Below are 22307 nucleotides of genomic sequence, written 5' to 3'. Positions count from 1 at the left end.
TGCAATCCGCCTTTTCTTTGCAGACTATTGTAATAGTCAATAAATCAACAAATAGATCAAAAGATCAATAAAGGCCAAATTTGAGGTGAATCTAAAAAAAAATCCTTTGAGAGTGATCCTGCATATAAAGCTTTACTCCACAGAATTCCCAACAAGATCACTAAATTCATGCTCCGATGCAAGTGCTGTAAGTCAGATCCATCTCACGCTCCACAGCTTGCATAACTTAATACCAAATTTGTTTTAAAGCATCCATGTACCGCTTTAAAACAAAAGGTAATACATTCTTTTAAAATGTAACACATCTAAAACTCTCATAGTAAAGACAGACGGATCGGTTTTCTCAGGAGTGAAGTTTTCTTGGCGAGGACATTTTGTACTCAAATGTTTACCGTGGTATGTTCTCCACCACCCAGCGGGCTGGAACTGAGGCAACGTTGCCTGCGGCAAATTTATGTAAGACAGTCTTGATGAACTTGTTGTGAAGGAGAGAACAACGACAGATACAGGTAGAGGTGAGTGGAAAACGGTTTTATTGTCAAAGCTTGTTGTGTGATTGAAAGAACAGTCAGATTTCACATAGAAACCAATTACAGCACTCCTCAAACAAAATGTTGACACACAGAAACGACCAAATGTGGTCAAACGTAAATGTTGCATATAGAGTCACATTTCCCGACAAAATAACCCAACAAAGTTAAAAAGTGGACAGGAACACTTCAAAACAGTGTTAAGAAATGCTTTCACTCGATGGAGCTCCCACACATTTAACACCAATAGACAGAATAAATAATCGTACGTGGAATAAACAGAAGAACAATTGTTAAGAATTTTCGCTCCACACTGCTCGAAATACAGATGCACTTAATCAGAAATCCCCCCCCCCCCCCCCCCCCCCCCCCCCTGCAGGTGATTGGACTGATTCACTTGTGTGTAACTTTAAGATATGAATCTGTCTAAAGTGCATCAAAGGACACAACTTGTGTATTTGTACACCTCTCAATACAAACTTACTTGATTTTAGCCCCAGGAGCTTTAGGCCCAGAATACCTGAATTTTGACAACACTTTGAAATTTAGCCGAAAACTAAACCCTGATCGATTTGCAAAGAAAAACTGGTGGAAACGTTGACAAATTCACAAGGCAAAATTCTGAGTTTGTTGAATAAGTTTTTGCGCAATTTATCAACATGCAAGTCATCTTCTTTTTCCTCCAAATAAGTTGTCACAGGGCACGTTGTTATCCCCGACGGCAAACTTCCACTGACAAACTGCTCTTCGCCACAAATCTCCAAGCAGAAGAACAAGGAAAAAGAGCACAGCAGGAGTAGATAAGACAGGAGCGGGGACGATTGTCTAGCCTGCACTGACCTTTACATTGTGAAGACGCGGTAGCCTTGTGCCAGGCATGCAGAGCCCTTCTGATTTTACAGAGAGAAGCGAGAGAACGACTATGTACAGGCCAAGTTTCTCTATTCTCTTTGGTGAGTCTTTACATTATGTACAAAGAATACTCAGACGGATATTGTGAGCCCTCAGTTAGCACGAGCCATGCGCGACTCTGCGCCAAAGAAGGTAAGCATCGTCTGGACAAGCTCGGGCAGATCGTAATCGTGCTTCCAGCCCCAGTCCTTCCGTGCGTTGCAATCGTCGAAGTTCATTGGCCAACTGTCAGCTGGAAAGAAACAGATAAGAAAGACTTACTTAATAAAAAAAACGTGCTGGTTTTGATTTACAGCCTGCATCAGTTTCTGATTAAAGTCAGCCTCTTTACCTTAAAGCCAGATTATTAAACTTTTTGAAATAAGAAACACAATATAATAGAAATATAACGCACCGTGACTCAGCTAAATACACTCTGAGGTTTTGCTGCTACAGCTTTACTTGGTCTGGTATGACCAGTAGTTTATGGTGGCTAATGTTGGCTAACTTTAAATAGATACTGCTGTGTAAATGAGGTCAGTTTGTTTACTTCGTACTCTACATTTCAGCACGTCAGTGATAAGAAATGGTGATATATTTAAAGCAGTTGACTCAAGAGAATCTCAAGAAATAAAGGTAAAACGTATCAATTGTCTTGTATCTAGCACTTGTGGCCACATCTTTCAGTATGCAACAAAAGGAGACATACCGATGGCCTGCCGTACGTGGTCAACGTCATACGTGATCTCCAGCTCGGGCATCTGCTTCTGGAGCTCCTGGGCCAGTTCCTCGGGGGTGAAGCTCATGGCGTTGATGTTGTAGGTCCTCATGCTCAGCGTGTCAGCCGGCGCCTCCATTACCTCCAGCGTGGCACGCAAGCAGTCGTCAATGTACATCATGGGCAGCCGCGTGCTGTGTTTCAAGTTGCACTCAAACTTGCTAGTCTTGATTGCATCGTGGAAAATCTGGACGGCATAGTCTGATCAGAGACAGAAATAAAAAAACATTGTGATTATTTAAATTCTGCTGAACCTTAGTGCAACAAAAGGAAAAAGAGCAACAGTCAACAAATCTTTAACGACGCTTATGAAACAGATTTTAGGCGTGAAGGTTGTGGTAGCTGTACAGACAAGTGAAAATATGAAGATAAACCTGGTGCCCTAAAAATACAAGCTTCAACAACTCTCTGGAATAAGTCAGTTACATAATAAACATGTGACATGACGGGAGCGGTACAGGAATAGACAACATTAAAGTTGAAACCTTATCTCAACCTCATCTCTCTCACCTGTTGTGCCGCCCCCTGGCATGGAGTCAGCAGAGATGATTCCTGGGTAACGGAGACAGCGGAAGTCCAGGCCGTAACGGTGGTGGTAGTACTGGCAAGGAAAAGAGAGAAATCCCTTTTTGATAACATAATGAAAATATGAAATGGGTTCTCATAGCATGTACCAATATGCTACAATAAATGTAACAACAATTTAAATGTGGGAAGAGAGGAATAATGCCAGTATATCCAGAGGAGTGTATGGTTTATGTGGCGTCTGTGACAAAAAGAAAGAAAGAAATCTGAGATCTAACCTCTCCCATCAGCTCAGCGTGAACTTTGGAGACACCATAGATGGTGCGAGGTCTCTGCACACAGAGATCTGGTGTAGGGTTGCGGGGAGAGGTGGGACCAAAGGCACCGATGGTGCTAGGGACAAACAGACGCAAGCCGTGCTCCGCTGCAATGTCCAAGATGTTGTGAAGCCCTGAACACACAAAGAAGCATCCGGTTAGGACGTCACACTTCACCTACGTGTAAGGGAACGATCTTTTACTCCAATTACTGTGACCTTTAGACCCAATAAGATGAAATTAGCAAGCGCTTACCGGTGATGTTTACAGAGCGCGCCAGGGCTACGTTCGCCTCTCCAACAGCACTGAGGAGGGCGCTGTAGTGAACCAGCCAAGTGATGCGGTTGTTCACCACTATTTCCCGCAGGTTCTTGTAGTCCAAGATGTCCGAGTAGATGAAGGGGCCTGACGGTGATAAATGTGATTGAAGTATTTATAAATCAGCGGTTCAATTCTTATTGTATAAAGTATTTATTTAGAAGTTATTGTATCATTGTTAAGCAAAAGTATATACTGTATATGCTGCTTGTGTTTCAGGGCCAATGCCAGCTGGTAATAGATCTGCACTGTAATGAATTACTGTAAATTTTCAATGGTATCTTACAGTATTTCATAATAACTGTAACATACAGTTAAATGTTCATCCCTTGCATGTAAATTAACAGTGAATGCCATCAATTAACAATAACAGCAGACTACCGTAATTTAACAGCATGATACAGTATTTCTTTTTGAAGAGGTGGATATACGCTTCTTTATACAACTTCAGTGAATCACAATCCATCTACATCGTACTGTCTATTGTAGGTTAATGTGTCTGTAATGACGATAGAATATTTTTATTATTCAAAACTGCTCATTGCCTACAAGTCATTTTTGAGTGACAAGACGTGACCGACTGCTCCTGAACTTGACTTTGGACACAACAGCTTCAGTTCATCCTTCTGAGCCATGTGGAGATCAACCGAGGTAACTTAGGCTTATCACCCGAAATTCGAAGTCTCCAGTATTGTTTTGTCTTCATGATTATTGAACTGTTAACATCTCAGATAATGTTTCACTTGGTCTGTTTCATTACATTAGGTTGCTTATATTAGTGGAGCTAGCTCTGTAACGTTAGCTAGCTCAAGCTCAATTAGCCTTAGAAAGGTTAGCTAGCTAACAGCATAGCAAGTTAAGTTAACATAAATAAAGTTAATCACCAATTACAGTGTTAAGATGTAACATTAGTAACCTAACTTGTGTTTACTTGTGCTCTTATAGAACCGACTGTAGGACCGCAAACGGGACGATTATCAAAAGGGAGAGGGGACCAGTAACAGTAACAATACGCGTGTGTTATCCCAGGAGCAACATTAAACCAGATCAAACTCATTTTAGTGTTGAACATTAGTCCATTCTGGTCCATTGTCTTAGCTTTATTTCTTCCCCTAACGTAATCAGCTCATCTGTTCATTTAAACTGTATGGTATTCTTGTATTAGCTTTTTGCAAAGACTTGCACTGATATGTTAATATGTGTGAGGCACATGCGAACCCACAGTTGCACACCCAAAGCTTCTTTTAAGTGTAGTTATCCTGGATGTCATAGAACTTTCCAGAAGTTCAGAACATTGTGTTTCAAATTTTTTTATTTTGTTTGTTTTACAGTCACTCGTGAGAGATTGAAGATACCAGCCAGACGCTGCAGTCAAGTCCTCTTTTAAGGCGTTCTCTCTCTTTATTGTTTTCATTCATGTGTGAGTTCATGCAGTTCAACTTAACTATAAATGTGTATAAGACTTGTTAACAAGCTAGACTGTGATGCAGTTATATTACACTGTTCTTAATGCTATTTTAATTCAGTGTCTGAGGGAATGACACCGAGATCGAAAAGTGGCCGATGGTATGCCACTGTGGTAGGTACCGATCCCTAGAGTGGTATGCTGTTCAGCGGTAGGTACCGATCCCTAGAGTGGTATGCTGTTCAGCGGTAGGTACCGATCCCTAGAGTGGTATGCTGTTCAGCGGTAGGTACCTATCCCTGGAGTGGTAAGCTGTTCAGCGGTAGGTACCTATCCCTGGAGTGGTATGCTGTTCAGCAGTAGCACTGAACCACAGTGGCAACCCACTATGATTTTATTTGTTTTCTTCTAAACATGCAGTACATTGTGAGTTTTGTGATGTAATATAAATGTATCTTTATTGTTTGTCTTGAGAACATGTATTAAACTGCAACAATTATGTATTGAATGTTTTTTGTTATTATTTTATTTGTTAGGAATTAAATGCAAAAGTATTGGGTTGTATTACCCTTTGTAAATAAACGGTAACATTCTGGCATATACCTTAAAATCACGTAAAACCCAGTTATCCTACTATCACATACCGTAATCCAGTATACGGTAACATACCGTAAAAGTAAATTACGTTTGGTTCACCGTAAAAAAAACTGTAAATTACTGGCGTCCCTGCTGCCAGTAAGTTACCGTTATTTTACGGTAAAGTTGTTGAGAGTGTGTCCTTCCCCTTTCTTGGAAATATTTCTCAAACAGCTCTTACGGTGTTGATGAATATTTCTTTCCTGTTACATGTATTCCAGTTCAATGTTGTTTACAGCTCGAAGCTGTTAAACCCATTTCTTCTTCGTAAAGCTCATTGCTGGACATTAGCAGAACAAAGTCACCATGCGTCACATATTGATTTAGAGGAATTTATCAACATAAGAACAAGAAAATGTGACTTCCTCTTACGCATGAATGAAAGAAAATCAATAAGAACTAGACAGGCTTTGTTTGTTCTGTTATTTGGCAATAAAGCTATGACTCATTTGTAACACATTAACCACCTTCATTTCCAAACCCTTGAATTTTTAAAGGGTTGCGGAATTAGTCATAGTTACACTCAACAAAGGAACACACCTTTGTGGATTTTGATGTGATGAAAGATTTTCTAGACACTAAAGAAATATAATTGCATGTTTATGACATCTAGGTCTTGTCTCTTGAGGGTGAGTGCACTTGAATGGACGTAATCAGATACACCCTCCTGCCATCTGGCCTGTCTTGAAATGAAAACGTTACTGAACCTGATTAATTTCAGACTACAGATTCTAATACAGCACAGTATATGAGTTGACTCACCGCTGTGGAAAACGTTGCTGGGAGGTTTCCTGATGTCAGACAGAATGACGTTGTTCTTTCCAAACCTCTTTCTGTGAAGCAGGAAGTCATTGTTACACAACTTGAAAACAGATCAGAAATTGTTCTCACATTGATTCAATGTCATTGGCAATTGGCCATTTGCCAGCTGTCAGCCAGCGTTGTGTGATTTTTGGTAAACAAACTAATTCGAAATCTTACCTCAACAGTTTGGCGAGCCCCACTCCGAGCTGTCCCAGGCCACCTGCATAACATGGAGAGAGAAACACTAGGTGTCATCACACCGCACAAATCACCAGCAGCTAATATTCATCAGTGCGGGTCTCCATGGAGACTGAAGGAACTAAGAAGGAGAGTGGGCAATACGAAAAAGAAGGTCAGAGCACTACACGCCCACACTTTTAATCTTCATCCTTTTCTACGTTCATTTCCAAACTTGTTAAAAATCCTGGTGCTCTTCAATCTCTGCAGAGCCTTCATCTTAACTACCATCTACGATAGAAAAAATTGCAACTGGACCTCTTGTCTAAAAGGACTTTGCTCTACGATGTTTAACAGGGGTCATAAAATACCAAAAAAAAAAAAACCTACCTGTAATCAGCACCTTGGGGTGGTCTGTTTCTGAGAAGGACACGGAGTGGAAGCTGGCATCAGAAGTCACCTGCCGAGGGGAGAAGCTGATGTTGCGTACAGCCACTGTTAGGGGCTGACAACCGCAGCCCGGGGTGCTGAGCAGAGCCTGCTTGACCACCTTGCTGAGGGTTCTGATGACAGGCATGCTGGTATCTGTGGTGGAAAAAAAGGGTTCACACTTTAGGGTGAAATCTGTCAAATTCCACAGGCATGAGTGAAAATCGGTGTGTCAGGAAAATTCTCTTTATTTTCCCACAAAATCTATTAAAGCCACATATTTTGTATTTTTTTAATATTTTTGTATACGTTTGACTGCCATCATCTGGTGGCCTCTTCAAGTACATTTTTTGGCCAAAGCATGAAGTTCTGTGTGAAGAAATTTGGGCTACTCTCCAGACCTCAGGCGCCAAGAGACAGTCAGCAAGAGGACTGGAGGACAAAAACTGGCACTGAGGGAGGTGAATTAATTATCTTTCTTTGAAATGCATCTGCGGCAAAAACGGCAAGGATTGAAAAGAGACGATGAAAAACGACCGGAGACTCGAGAAAATATGCCAGCAGGGAAGACACGTAGTTGAATGCAATTGTTTCCAAAGGCGCGCAAAGGAGCACTCGAGCGCATATCAACCCCAAACACTTTAATCGAGTGCACAGACCGTGTACATGTATGGGGCATCACTCTAGAAATATCATGCATTTAACTTGTTGGAGTATCAGGCAACTTTCAGAAAAGATGGAAAACTGAGTCAGCACATTGAAAGCAGCTTCCAAAAGTGTCACCGTCTATCATTTAAAGAAGTTAACAGCGGAGGCGGTTTAATCCAACAAAACGCAGCCTTTTCTTCATTTGTTCATCACTGAGCCGCCTCGACTTTTGCACAACACATCATTTCAGAAGTGGACTTACCGAGAGCGACGCGAGATTCCCCAAAAAAGAAAGACAGAGATGAATTTGAGCGTATTTATATGGCCCTGCCTTCAACGAGAGCCAATCGGGGAGAGAGGGCGTAGGCTACAGTAGCAAAGGAAAACATTGCCACGATTTGGAAATATTCTTTGGAACGATTTAGGAAACTTGAGGAATCTTGCGCCTTGGGACAGCTCATACAATAATTCTCATTTGGAGTAAAATGACATCATGTAACATGTACAAGCGTATTCTTATTATAAGGGAGATCATACATTAAGCATCAACAGTAAAACTAATTGTTTCATTGTTACTATTTTGCGCGAAAACATAATCGCCCTTGTTCCGCCTTGCATGTGGCACTGATCCCAACCCTCCTAATAGCATGTGTAGTTGACTGGTGTGCCAAAAAGGCTAGACGTGCATGTAAGCAGTTGTGTAGGGGGGGGCTCAGAGCTGGTCTCTTCTGGCACCTGATGCGGCCCGTCTATGCACTTAAGAGAGGGTTGCCGATCTCCTTTACCACGTGGACTATGGTGGCGACGAGCATCCTAACGAACTTGACGCATTTTTTTTTATATATATATATATATAAATGAGTGAGAGCGACCACTATTTGAGATACAACGTATCTTTAAAATGGGGACATGTGAGACGCATTCAGAACATCCTGACAAATGAAACCAGGCCAGCGGGCCGGAGTGAAGCTGTCTCCCGGCACATGTCCCGGCCTCAATACGTCGGCAGTCTGGTACCTTATATAATTAAAAAGGAATATTTGCTTTGGCCAAAACACACACTACAATCTGTCAACAGCATATTAATAAAGGCAGCACGTGATCGCGGTATAGACAAATAGAATATTGATAAATCAGGTTAAGATTATTTAATAGGCATTTAAGTATCTATATCTTAAGCGGACTAATAAAGGAAACGGAGCAGTTCACTCACCGGTTAATCTTCGGGACTAAACAGTAGAAAACTCGTGTCTGACTTGCTTTGAGAATTAGATGCAGTTTCCTCCGTTGGGCTACAGCGCTCTCAAGTGACGCTTGCGTTTTCTCCGGCTGGTGTTGCATCAGTTTGGCATTCGGGCTATATATCAGCGGCCATCTGGTTTCACTGGAAGCCGGCTTTCTTCGGATTGGTGGAGAGTCGGAGGTGCGGTCCTCCCTCACAGACCACGCCCACTGAATCACCGACACCCAGCGCCTCGCTGCGCACGTCCTCAGCCTGGCTGCCGGTCCTATTCCTGCGTCCGTTCACTACTGCCGCTCAAACGTGAGGCTACGTTTTTAGGCGTGATGTGATATGCTTACATCTGTTCTACTTTTTTTTTTTTTCCTGTTTATTTGTAAATTATGTGTATGTACGTGCAGAGCAACGAAAAACCGGAGTCAAATTCCTTGTATGCGTACATGGCCAATAAAGCTGATTCTGATAGGCTACTGGGTATTAATCAGTGATGGAGCCTTTGATGATATAAAATAATTACCCTTAGGCCATATTTTACATTGTATTGTATTGTATTATATTATATAATATGCTGATTCAGCTGCCTAATGGGCTACTTGTTCTATTGAATATTTAAATAGCCTGCTTTGTCAGACAAACAGTCTTAACCCCAAATATATACCACTGCTACAGCTATTACTACGACTACTACAACTATGGTGGAATGAGTACATTAACTCAAGTGCAGATACTTTATTTCCATCTTATGCAATGTTATTCTTCTTATCCAATCTCAAAGGTAAATATTGTACTTTTTACTTCACTACATTTGTCTGACAGCTTTGTTTACTTTTCAGATTACGAATTTCTCCACCCTTCCTGAACAAAGTATCTCCAAATTTGGTGATTTTTAATCGTTCTGATAAACTGAAGTGTTAAATGTTCCTTTATGGGTTATTGAAATGCTCCTACTTAATTATTACTCTCTTGAGATAGCTGTAAAATGCATCGTCACAAACCTGAAAACATGGCTGCTTTTGTACTCACAGGACAGCGACACTAACATATGATGTTAGAGAATATGATGCACTGCTGTAGATTAAACTATACCGACAATATATAAAGGAGTTACAATTTTAAACAACTACAGCAGTTAAATGCAACATACACATTAATGCAGCGGTAAAATTAATCCAAACATAAAATATAATAGAATACAACACTGTCAGGGACCATTGAGTACTTTTACTTTTGACACGTTTAGTACATTTAGCTGATGATACTTACATACTTTCACCTGAATGAGATTCTGAATGCTTGTAGTATTTTGACAGTGTGGAATTGCTACTTTTACTTACGTAAAGGATCCTAGTACTTCTTTCACCACTGAAAGTCGAGGATAAACAAGGATGACCTGACATGTCTATCCTGCAGATATAAAAAATATAAATTGTAAAAGCACACCAGATCATTGTGGCTGCACTGCAGGGTTTTTAACATTACAGGGAAAAAAGGGAGTGCTTCCTTGATTTGAATGAAACTAAATTAATTTACGTGTATCAAGGGAAAGGTATGACGTGTGCACACAGTCCGTTTGACTTTGAGGGTTGTTTGCGGTAGATAGAGGGGGGCTGAAGAGGTTGACGATGCCTCTGATTGGAGCGAGCAATGGGTGGGCCTAAGATCTGCGCTGGCATGTGAGTGGTGGAAGTGGTGCACACCCTCGCACCTGTCATCACCCAGATGAAAACAAGTTAATCTGGAAACTGACATACGTTTGCCGAGAAACAAAAACAGGTTATCTAAAAATCACAGACATATCTTGACATATTAAGTCCTCCGCTCTTCATTCCCATGAAAACTGAGAGGAAACTGATGCCTGATGACTGTGAGCGTCTAACCCCAGTTGAGAACATCTGGGCAGCAAAAGACAAACAACTATTACCACTGGACCTGTAAAGGGAGGGCAGACACAGTCCTCCATTGTTCAAAGAGGCTGTCAAGGCTTCCAGCCATGAATTCAGAGTCGTGACTGACCCAAGGCCACAATGGAGAGAAATGGTGCACTGCACAGTAAACACCGGCTGCCATCCGATGCCTCCATGAAGCACCTGATCCCTGGCTATTTATTCTCCCAGTCACCCTATCAGATGATCATTTCGTCACAGCGCTGGCAACAGATTTAGCGAGGTGTGTGTCTCGCTGCTGACTAATTCTTCGACATAACGGGACGGTATGGGAAATTTGAATCCTGTCCCGTTAGTAGATAATATTTTATGTAAAACTGTGAGTGTTATGTCTCTATTTTTTGTGCGCAAACTACGCTTAAAATAGTAGTGTGAAAGTGGGAAAGAAAATAAACAGGAATGATTTAAGAACCACTGGATTATTAACAGTCGTACTAACATGATATCAATATTTCACTTTTTGGAATATCTGTAAATTCCCCTTCCAGGAATTCTTTTTTTGGCAGCTTGTGCGCAGACGAACATTGACATATTATCACCTTATAGAGTTTCTTATGATGAATGTTTGAGCATATCTGATTTATCAGCTGCTAAACGCTCTACTGCGTTCACCAGCTCGTTGCTAGCTTTGACTGACTGCTGTTTTTAGAGGTCTTTCACCAGAACAGCTGCATGTTGTGACGACAAAATGTGTTGCTGAGAGCGATGACACTGATTCAAAGTAATTTTGAGTATTATAAAACGAATACATCAGCAAAGTTAATCAAATAATGTAAGACTGAAACAAATAGTAAGGGCTGTGAGAACAGAAAAATCATTAAATAATTACAAAATCAAACATCTTTTGTGCTGTAGTCTTTAATGGCTTGAAACTTAAAAAAAAACCATTTAATCTTTTGAACAATAATATCATTTTACAGAAACATTGATAAAAGTAATTAAAAGTACATTTTGCGTTATGATTTTGCAGTAAGGCATTGCACAAACACCGTAGAGCAACAATCATTTATAAGGGATAACATTAAGCATAATGCAAGCACAGCTAATTTGCACAATTGTAAATCTAACCGTCACCTTGATACAATGCATTGTTCCATGCACACACACACACACACACACACACACACACACACACACACACACACACACACACACACACACACACACACACACACACACACACACACACACACACACACACACACACACACACACACACACACACACAAAGCAACGGTAGGTACGGTGTAGTAGTTTTTTTTTGGCAAAAGGAAAACATGTATATAGTGCAGCTATAAACAACTTTCCCTTTATAAAGCATTTTAATGTAGTGGCTGGAATCAGTTCAGTATAGTGTTCATCAAATCATTATTGAAGCAAAAACAGATTAAATGTATCACGATGACTTCGACACAAGTAAACAAAATGCAATTTCTTGCTGGCAAAACAAACTAAACTGGCCAAGGATGACCACTGTGGATTTAATTTAACCCCCAAAACTGCCTTTTATGTTGTATTTAAAGTGCAGCATACAGCTTTCTTAATAGTATTATGCAAATGGGAGGTACCTTCGCCCATTGACAGCATTGAAAGATGACCTTCACGTCACTATGCCCACAGACTTTAAGTTGATCTGCTTCTGAGTGCAAATAAACGACAGTGTTTTAACGTGACTGTCCTGGTCATGGACTACACAGTACGAAGAAAAGAATCACTTCGGATGCAAGACATCGAAGTGAATGTTCGTGTCATTTGTAGTCTAATAGCTTGAGTTTGTTGATATATGTCGACATGTTTGAACGTTTTAATATTAAGTCATATTGTCTAATATGGCGACAGCTGGTAAATACTGACAACAAAACGTATGCTTGAAGAATTCTAATCGTACTTTCTGATGTTGTATATGCCTTTCACACAAAGTGCATCAGTTCTGGATCTTAAACTAGAAAACAGCAGATATGCATTTCGTTTAATAATGTGCTTGAGCACAACTGTTATATAACTCTAATTACCAAAATATAAATTGGTCTTGAAAGCAATATCTCACATAAATATAATGTTTTTACTTCATAAGCAGACAAACCTCCACGTGATCATCAATCATATGACCAACATGGCCAGTGTTACATATGTGACGACATTTTTTTATGACGCTTAATAAGATTGGAAAAACATAAGCAGGCGAGCTAACATTTTTACAAGTGTGTGTGTGTGGAGTACCTCCAGCCGTGGAATGTCAAGTAATGATCAGATAAACATACGAGATATCGTGTTCAGATCCCTCTCAAACAAAGCCTCCCCTCCCCCCCCCATCGTACAGCACTACCGACGCTTATTACATCATCTCACACGCTGCCTTATATCACCATATATGTTGCCATAGTTACTCTTCAGCGGCCTATACATTCAGCAGGATGAATCGGATCAATGCCCAAAAAATGCAGAGGGATTGAGAAATCGGAGAAGGTCCCTGAATGTCAGTGAGTGTGAGACGTGCGGGGGGAAGGGGGGGGTAAACAAGATGTTTACATTTGTTTTTATGAATCAGGGCCCTCTGTCAGCCCATTCAGTCATATAAACCGTGTCAACGGTAACTGCATGAACGAGCGGTTGATTTTGAAGGTAATATGGGTTTAGTGCCTTGTCATTTCATTTTTTTTATTTTTTTCTGTGAGGGAAACCAAAATGTTTCATCATCAATCACATACAAAAACAACCTAAATTAAAACAGTTTGAATTATACATTCTCACGTATCTGAGAAGAACATAACCAAAGCCAAAAAAACCGGGACATTGATCCCGTTAATGTACTTTGTTATATTTTCACATTGTTTACCTCTTTCATCCATCTGGCTTCCTTTCACAGCTCTCAATCTCTCTCTCTCTCTCTCTCTCTCTCTCTCTCTCTCTCTCGCTCTCTCTCTCTCTCTCTCCCTCTCTATGGCGTCTGCAGCAGAGGATCTTCAGTTTCCAGCTGGGCCAGCTGCCTGCGCAGGCTGTTCACTTTGTTTTGAAGCTCCTTGTTGTATTCAATTATATGTACCATTTCCTCGTAGGCCTCGTCCAAACACTTGGAGGAGCGGTTCCAACGGAGGAACACTCCTGTAATAGAAGAGAGAGTAGAGCACTGTGAGTACTATAGAAAGAACAAAACCTACGACAAGGACGCGGTTTATCTTTTTCCTTTCATGCTCTAACAAATACGAGTCTACAGACGACCACCCTGCTGTGATCACAATGCTAACAAGCGGATTTTTGCAGGTAGAACATCTACCAGGTTCACCGTCATAGCTCAGCATGTTGGCACTGAGAATGATAAACACAAATAAACTGAGTGCAAGTCCTTCCTTTCCTTCACTGGTCTCTATGGTAGGTGGGGTAATGTGGTAGAGGAACCTGTGGTAGTGATATTCTGGAAACACAAGTATGACGACACAGATCTGCTCTGTTACTGGAATGCTCAACACAGCGGGGAAGAGAAATGAGTAAAAATGAGAGCGAGTGTGTCACCAACCTGAGCTTTCTCAAATCTAAGCCATGTGACAATACAGTAAAGCAACCATTTAGTCACTTCTCTCACTCATTGGTGGGGACTCAATTATTTTGTCATGATGTTATGAATCCATATTTAGAAAGATATTCGTTGTTTTTGCAGGAAAGTTATTTGAAATTAATGTTGGAATTAATAAATCTATAAATAAATAATATGAAATGGTGGACTGCGGTGGTTGTTTAGTTTTTGATTCGAGGGGATAATGTGTGAGTTCATGAAACAGATATACGGACAGGATTTAAGCATTTTTGTTTCTGGATTATGAGGTAATTACGAGACAATAGACGACTGATTCCCGCGACTAAGCGCATTGGAGCCCTGCTCAACATGGACGCACTGCTCGGCATTTTTTAGTAAAAAAACTCAAACGTCAATCCAAATCCAAACAAACCGCGCAGCAATTTTTACGTTTGAAGCACAGCAAAGTGTAACTGTTGTTCTATAGAGCTGTGCTGCACACCACCAGTCCCCGTCGGTGTTAACACGAGGAGCTACAGGGGTCTTTTAAGTTGGCCCGGGGAGCGTTCTCTATGAAAGGGTCGCATAAGCAGGATGTCAGTTGCATTTCACGTGCTTCAGTAGTTCATATAGAATGAGGGAGTGGCTCTGAGGCTTTAGACAGGAAGGGGGCCCCTCAAACAGGTCCGCCTGAACCCAATGACCCCCTCCCCCTACTTTTCTTTGTGAATGGCGTTTGCTTTGGGCTGTTTGGAGACTCAGCAATTTCACACATAGGCTCCGCCTTTCTTTTCCTTTTTTAAACTGGACCCACAATTATTGAAATCAACTCAGTCCTTCTCATTGAAACAATTTAGAAGTAAAGAATACATTTTGTGAAATGTTGGAAAATGTATTTTAATACTTAGGGTGGCATCTTATTAATTTCATTTGATACTTGATTTCTGATGACTATAAATCACCAGAAAACCATCTGAAATTGTCGAAAAGACGCAAGCCGGATACAACCTCGGTCTCCCTTTGTTACGTGGCAGTTAAGTTTCATCAAGGGCACAGAGAGAGATAAGAGCGGCACGCAGTCACTGCACCCACGCAGACTTCCTTCAGCATCATGTAACCATCACTGTGTCACTGCTCGTTCATTTTGTTTACCACCATCTGATGCTTTCAAACTGAACATCAAGTTATCAAGTCATTCTAATTGGTATTTTGTGGTGCAATACAAGCCTTAAATGAATAAATGAACTATATGAGATTGCTACAGACGAGTAGAAAGGTGTGCCACAGGACTGAGCACATGACTGCTAACGAGTAGTGAACCGTCACCGTGCGCTCGGATGTCACTGCCTGTGCAACCTATATTAAGACAAACGAGCAGAGTCTGACCTCTTCATGTAACATGGTTCATAAATACTGCAATGTGTATGTTGCAGTATTTATAGTGACTCACAGGAGTCACTCAGTTTAATAGCAGTGCAAATGGTGAAATCAACGGCGCCCCCTCCTGGTGGGATTACAGAATGTCTGTCAGAGCAGAAACGTAATAAGGGATGAGATGAACAATTTCCTATGACAGCAGTTTTTCCATCCATTGTTCCTCTTTGTGGAATACTGATTCACTTTCGGTCTATAGCCTAACTTGAGAGACAATGCTACCAAACATAAAAAAAACCACAGCTCCCATTCACTATTATTCAACTCTCTCTACAAGCCCACACACGTATGAAACCATTGCTCCAATTTAACATTGCTCAACCCTTGGGAGGAAAGTAACCCGATGTGAAGTCATCCACCCTGCATGCGTCATCATGTGGAGTGATTTGGGTGTGTTCACAGCATAACCGAGAGCAGCGTATAAACATAACTTAGCCCTTTCAGATGGAAATGTTGTATTTCAGGGAGCTGATAAATAGCCCAGTAGTTCATTCTCTGAAAAATAAGAGGATGTTTATATAATTGACTAAAACACAAAATTGGTCAATTGTTTCAGGCGTTAGTGAAGGGTTAACTGTTAACTAAGACTTGGGTTCAGGCCTAGCCCGAGCTTAAACAAACCGCGTGAGTCAAACGCACAATGTCACGGAAGGTAAAACATGCCACGCTGGGAGTGCACAGCATGCAGTCTCACGGGCTTAAACAACAACGTCAGCATTGCTGTCAGTGGTGTAGCCTACACTCAAATTTACATCAACAAAACTTTAACTGTGTAAACAGCTACTAGTTTCAGCCCTTAACCTTTGTGGGTGTTTTCCCTTCTAGGTCTGCTCATCTATCACATACCTGATATCATGGGATGATTGGGATGAGGATTCTAAATTGTCAGTAAAAAAGATAAATTTTTTCAACAAACCCAATGTTGCTTTATGAAACTACACTCAGTGTTGACAAACACTGTTTTGTTTATTGCGGGGCATTACTAATGTATTGGACGGACACTACCTTCTCTCTGAAAAGGTATATCATATATATATATATATATAATCTCAGTCACTGCATGTGTTTTGTGTTTACCTTCCCACAGCAGCAGACTCTGAGGGGCCACAGAGGGCCAGATCACAAGACTGTTGGCCTCGTAGAGCGGGTTGGTCAGACGCTCCAGTTCTTGGGGCCGGTTCACCCACGACCAAAGGGACACAGTCTTCTCAGGCAGAGACAGTTTGGTTCTACGGAAAGGGTGAGAGGGTGTTAACCAACGGTTAACCAATAGGAACAGTGGTTGCCTATATAACAATGACACACCCCCTGGATGAACAAATTATTTTTTTTGTATCCTTACATCATTACCACACTAATGGCCTATAATCTGTATAAAGTTTCATAAACACTGTATATATGGTTAAGCTGGTAGAACAAAGACTTCCGACTCACCTCTCAGCTGTATTGTTGCCCAGGAAGGTGCCGAACTGAGACGCATAGGCGTGTTCAAAGACCAGCACCAGGAAGCTCTCGCTGAATTCAAAGGAACATGGAAACTGGCGAAGGATCTGCCACACACAGTCCAAGAAGAGGAGGAAGACCGGAGCCTCTTGGCGAGGCTTGCTGTTGGAGAAGGCCGACATGGCGCAGCGCTGGTGGAACGGGTGACCCGCCTGAGACAGATGGTCAAAGAGGTGAGCGGGGGGCACGAAGAAGAATGCAAAGACCATGTCCATCTCGATATCAAGATGCTTATTGGACCTGATTATACTGCATGGAAAGGTGCATTTCATTTCCAGGCTTTAAAAAGGAAATATGCAATATGATCAAAAAGGTCGGATAACTTTACCTGAAGCCACTCTCGCTCTACCAGGCCCTGGAAGCCTCTGATGGTCCTGCAGGCCGGATCAAGGATGATCTGAGCCAAGGAGGTCACCTGCAGGGTGGAGTCTGTCCCCTCTGTGCCGTGAACGAGGACCGACGCTCCCTCCCTGAGACAAACACACATGATTACACGTTGTCATCGCCACCTGCTACTCTGCTGTGCACAGATTAAATACTCAACACTGGGGTTTTCCAAACTTCAGTGTGTTTAGAGCACATAAACGTACTGGCCCAGGATTAGGATTACAAGCAAATCAATCGTTCCCTGACCTGTCGATACACTGGGCCGCCAGGCAGGCCGTGGTGAGGATCTCCTTGACATGAGTCTGCCAGTTGGAAGCCTCCAGCTTGCTTAACCAGCGGTCCATGCTGTGGGACTGGTCGTTACACGCCTCTACCAGCTTTATCAGGCTCTCCTGGAGGATGTTGGACCTGGAAATGATTCATATATATAGAGAGTGTAAATATCAGTCATATGAATGCTGAAAAACACATAGTATCAGAGCCTTGTAGAACTCAAAGACTATTACTTTATGGATTCGCTCACCTTTCAATTGCCTTGTGAATCCTCCTCCATTGGGGGTAGTTAGCCTCAGACTCAAACCCTCCACCTCGAGCTTTGGCCTGCTGGGCAACATTGATGGTGCGCGTGTCGATGACGTAGCCACGTTTGCCCGGTCGCAGCGTGGCATTGATCAGCTTCTCGTCTTCCTTACACCGTCGCCCATTGGTGCCCGTCAGAGGCTGCCCTGCTCGCATCATCACCTGAAAGTGGAGGTGATTTGAGGTGATTTTCTGAAATTAAGCATTCCGTACAAATACGACTAAACCATGCCTGTAGAGAGACAGTATATCCAAAAAGAATAAGACAGAATCATTTAAACTCTGGTTCCCGGGCACTCACCATGCCGTTCTTCTTGTGGTAGTAGCTAAGTACTGGAAAACGGCCGCCGTGACGGAAGGTAGCTACTTTCCTCAGTGTGTCGTCGTCAACACCTTTGGGCACTGCCACTAGAGGGGGGTATGAGGAACAGACACTGAAGTCCTTGTTGACTTCACTCAGTCTCCACTCATCTGTCTGATAAAAGAGATGGTGAAGGGGTTAAAAGAAAGGTGTTACACATGTGCAACAGAGGGCTGAGAGAAAGTTAAGTACTTATCCTGTCCATACCATGGACTCCAAATCTTTAAAGGCCTCCTCTGGGAGAAATGAATTCCAGCCGTCTTCTATGACTTCAAACATGGGCCGGTAGAAGAACGGGTACATCAGGGAGAGTATGTCAAGCGTGGACAGAGCCTAGAGAGGGGAAAAAAGAAGATGTATTAGTTCAAGTAGACTCTCATTTGACATTTGAAATAGGACAATCTTTCAGGTAGTAGACGTGAACATTATGCGCAGTTTTTTTGTTTTGATTTACCTCAACAGAACTGGCAATGTTAAGACACTCCTCCATGCCAGGAATGTCGAGCTGGATCACCCTCAGGTCTTTACATTTGACTATGATGCTTCCCAGAGACCCCGCAAATCTGAAAGGGAAGTAGAAGAAAGGTAAGCTTAAACAAATTCTCAGAAAAGTTACAGAATGCGCTTGTGTGAAACACTGTGGGATTGCCTGTCCGCGTGGAAATTGCATGTTTTTCTCATGTTGGCTTTCCTTTCTGGCTTTTTTGAGTTTCCCCACACTAAAACACATAGATGTTAACTATTAGGAATACTCTTGCCTGAATTTGGCCAAGGCACAAGCCTCAGAGCTAGAGTTGGGACTGTGCATTCAAGTGCAATCATTAGTTTTTTTAGTAATTTGTTATAGCCAACATTAAATCCTCAATGCCGTTTACAGCTCCCCCAGCCTTCTCAACCACATAACATGTAGAAAACACTGCAGTGACAGACCACAGTCAGACTTCCTGTCCCAGTTTCAGATCCTCTCTCCGCTGTAAAAGTAAAGCGCACTTGAGAAAGATAGAGCAGTGGAATGCTCAGATCTGGTGCATGCAGTCAGAGTTGCATTGAAGGTAGGTGTAACCGCAGTCAAACACAACTCTCAGGGTGTTACCTCCCTTGTTACTCAAACATATTTCACCAAATCCACATCCTGCTGATCTGCCTGTTTTCACAATGCATTTTTTTAAAATAAAGAAGTCACACGATGTAAATACATTGTGCAACATCCCCTTTTCATGTGACGTTAACCTCTTTCTTACATAGCTAATTGTGAGAGTGACGTTCCCTGAAAAACAATGAAGGGAAAAGGTGTAAAATCCTCACATCAGTGAAGGAGAAGCTCATCACCTTTTCTCTATAGAGTCAATGTTTGAGTGAAGCAGCCACAGTTCCTCAGTGTTGTCCTGTCTGGAGGAGAGAATCAGGTGATGCCCAGTCAAACACAGGGTCCCCTCCACAGTGGGCATGAAAGGCCGATGTAGGACAACCCCATCCACCCTGGGGGTCTTTATCAACTCTGCAAACTCCATGACCTGAGCTGAAGACATGACAGCAAAGACATACAGGGGAAATACATTTTATTTAAGCATATGGACGACGCTACCGATGAGCTAACGTTACTACTGCTAAGACATAATACCTCACGTCCGGCTGTGCTGCTTTTAAAGAAATATATCGAGCGAATCGATGTCAATAAACCAATAAACGCTGCAGCAATCTGTCAGCTAACCTGAGCTAAAGTTACATTGATTCAGGAAATGAAGTGGCTAACGTTGGCTAGCTAGCTAACCGTGACAGACCGTATGAATTGTCCGTCAATTTTTATACTTACGTCAAAATGTAAACATCATTCTGTAAATGTACAGAGCAAAATTAACGTTTTTTTATTGACGGTAAAATGAGCTGTCGTAGCATTACCTGATTATCTTTTCCTTTTATTGTTGGGCGAGACTGGTACGTCCACATAAACAAGCCGACTGGAAACAACTGACCCGAGAAAATTTGCATCAGGATAATTTGCATTGCACATTTCCAAATTCTTCTGTTAAGAAAAAATACTTTTCCAATGATTTAGATTATTATCGTTACAGTGTGTGTTAATAACGTCAACTCGAGACTCAATGGGCACAACATAAGTAAGAGATGAAATATAAATGTATGTAAAAATGTCTCATTCATCCAGCCAGTATGTCAAGTCAAAAATGAAATTACCTTAGAATGTATATGGAATTTATTTTTAAGGTTAATCCATATATCGTCTATTCTTCCCCTGCTAAATGAAACACCTCACAGTATCAAAAAGGGACACTAGGTGGTGACATTGAAGGATTTTTGACTTATCTGCATTGCCCCATAATTCAATAACACCTTGATTTGAGATGCCTGAAAGGTACATTCTGCATGATCACAAGAAATAAATTATGATTATATGTTATGATGTATGTGTGTGTGTGTGTGTGACACAGTAAGACTAGAGCCTCATTCAGACGTATGTGTGTGTGTGTGTGTGTGTGTGTGTGTGTGTGTGTGTGTGTGTGTGTGTGTGTGTGTGTGATTATTCTCGCATAATTTGCTTGATTTTAGCCATGATTTAATCTTGAATTTAAAAATTGATAAGGCTACAGCTCTCTCTTATATAACTTGGTACTGAGCTCCAAAAGTTTGTTGCTCTCATAGAGGAGGCTGATCTTCCAAACTCAGTAGATCTGTGCTGTATCACACAGTCACTTCTGTTGGTCGTCCTGGTGGTCCTCCCGTTATCTGAGCACAGTGATATGAACTCTTTCAATGGAGCAGGAGACAGATCAGGGGGCTAGTGAATGATGAAGGATCCGAACAGCTAGACGATGTGCTCCATCCACTAGACTCCTCTATTGCCAAGCTAGTAAACTGGACTTTTTGGCATCAAACTCAAGTATGGATTATTGTGGATAAATAGAAAGCTTTTCACACTCATATAAAAAACGATATAAATGAATTTAAATACAATTTGAGCCTAGATCTGAAGATCACAAGGGAGCCGGCTTAGCTAACAGCAGCTAGGAGTTTAGGAAAAAGCTGTTGCCTGAGGATTTTCATCTTTAGTTTTTGGGAAAGCCAGGAGGCCTGCCTGCTGAGATCTCAAAAGCACACGCCAACCTTCAATGCGAGACTCCCTAAAGAGGTGAACACTATTGGCGAGAGAAGAAGAGGACGAAGAAGAGCAGATGGGCCTGTTTGTTTCATGCACATCTTTGTCAGGGCAGTGTGGGTTTATGCGCGCGTGTGTGATGTATTGTAAATCAGCACAGTATTTGCTTCAGTTGCAGCCTGTCTGGGCTTCACAATAGATGGTTTGCTCTGAGCCTTTCCAGCCATCATCACGCGTGTACAGACGCCAGAGATTAATTGAATGTGAAACCCGGCGTTGCTTTACAAACCAAATAACTGCCCTTCCTCTGAGGAAAAGATGCTTTGCTGTTGCTTTTTTTTTTTTTGAAAGAAGATAAAAAATAGCTTTCAAAGCAAATATTCAGTTCACAGCTCTACGCAGGATACAAAAGAAACCTCTGTTTTATTTAACAGGATGCTTTGACAAATGCGTTGGTGCACAACGCATTTTATCTCAGCAGCTAAATGTTTAAAGAGTTAAAACAAAATGCTTTTTGCTCACTGTGCCTCTGAGGATGTCAGGGAGAAATATTAATAAACATCTCAAACACAAAACTACATGTTCCATTAAAAGTACATTGGATGAGTAACTACAAGCAGTAGCTGTCAAACTGTGATTAAGTAGCTATCTCCGAGTCTCCAAATGCGAATATTCACTCACGTCACACGGATAAGATTTTGACATTTCTTAAAGCGCTCTGAGCATTTTCGAACAAAATGAGAAGGATTGACAGTCTGTGCCCACACACCTACACCATT

The 22307-nt window shown here is 41.6% G+C and overlaps 2 protein-coding genes and 1 long non-coding RNA gene across 5 annotated transcripts; 1 reads left to right on the top strand and 2 right to left on the bottom strand.

The window, feature by feature from the left end:
* Window positions 1–516: 516 nt before the first annotated feature.
* tdh (L-threonine dehydrogenase) lies at window positions 517–8827 on the bottom strand. Its single transcript, XM_076083561.1, has 9 exons — window positions 8672–8827; window positions 6772–6966; window positions 6382–6424; window positions 6163–6233; window positions 3297–3446; window positions 3003–3175; window positions 2710–2800; window positions 2131–2400; window positions 517–1674 (listed from the first exon to the last, which is right to left on the bottom strand). Exons 2-9 carry the CDS (start codon window positions 6956–6958, stop codon window positions 1535–1537), a joined length of 1125 nt encoding a protein of 374 aa, XP_075939676.1. The 5' UTR covers window positions 6959–6966; window positions 8672–8827; the 3' UTR covers window positions 517–1534.
* LOC142941591 (uncharacterized) lies at window positions 8569–11869 on the top strand. Its single transcript, XR_012951490.1, has 2 exons — window positions 8569–9001; window positions 9532–11869. It is a non-coding gene; the product is annotated as an uncharacterized LOC142941591 (long non-coding RNA).
* mtmr9 (myotubularin related protein 9) lies at window positions 11482–20385 on the bottom strand. Of its 3 annotated transcripts, none has more exons than XM_076083557.1 (11): window positions 20316–20385; window positions 19746–19935; window positions 18871–18979; window positions 18624–18749; window positions 18357–18530; window positions 18000–18217; window positions 17723–17884; window positions 17418–17559; window positions 17021–17241; window positions 16664–16815; window positions 11482–13743 (listed from the first exon to the last, which is right to left on the bottom strand). In XM_076083557.1, exons 2-11 carry the CDS (start codon window positions 19925–19927, stop codon window positions 13580–13582), a joined length of 1650 nt encoding a protein of 549 aa, XP_075939672.1. In that variant the 5' UTR covers window positions 19928–19935; window positions 20316–20385; the 3' UTR covers window positions 11482–13579. The 3 variants fall into 3 exon arrangements, with proteins under 3 accessions (XP_075939672.1, XP_075939675.1, XP_075939674.1); XM_076083560.1 differs by lacking the exon at window positions 20316–20385 and adding an exon at window positions 20230–20253; XM_076083559.1 differs by lacking the exon at window positions 20316–20385 and adding an exon at window positions 20038–20142.
* Window positions 20386–22307: the final 1922 nt, after the last annotated feature.

Source organism: Anarhichas minor, unplaced genomic scaffold, assembly GCF_050575085.1.
Source record: "Anarhichas minor isolate MPS153535 unplaced genomic scaffold, ASM5057508v1 ptg000136l, whole genome shotgun sequence".
Lineage (NCBI taxonomy): Eukaryota > Metazoa > Chordata > Actinopteri > Perciformes > Anarhichadidae > Anarhichas > Anarhichas minor.
The sequence above is the reverse complement of the archived record's forward strand: the minus strand, read 5'-3'. Positions and strand labels throughout refer to the sequence as shown.

Bases quoted from the DNA above. Each gene is read 5' to 3' on its own strand.
- tdh (XM_076083561.1), bottom strand. From the start codon at position 6,958: ATGCCTGTCATCAGAACCCTCAGCAAGGTGGTCAAGCAGGCTCTGCTC. The intron at 6,425-6,771 runs GTAGGTTTTTTT...CATGTTATGCAG, and splicing joins CCCCAAGGTGCTGATTACAG to GTGGCCTGGGACAGCTCGGA. The intron at 1,675-2,130 runs GTATGTCTCCTT...GTTTCTTTCCAG, and splicing joins CCACGTACGGCAGGCCATCG to CTGACAGTTGGCCAATGAAC.
- mtmr9 (XM_076083557.1), bottom strand. From the start codon at position 19,927: ATGGAGTTTGCAGAGTTGATAAAGACCCCCAGGGTGGATGGGGTTGTC. The intron at 18,531-18,623 runs GTATGGACAGGA...CTCTTTTATCAG, and splicing joins TTAAAGATTTGGAGTCCATG to ACAGATGAGTGGAGACTGAG. The intron at 16,816-17,020 runs GTGAGTCGGAAG...CCCTTTCCGTAG, and splicing joins GGCAACAATACAGCTGAGAG to AACCAAACTGTCTCTGCCTG.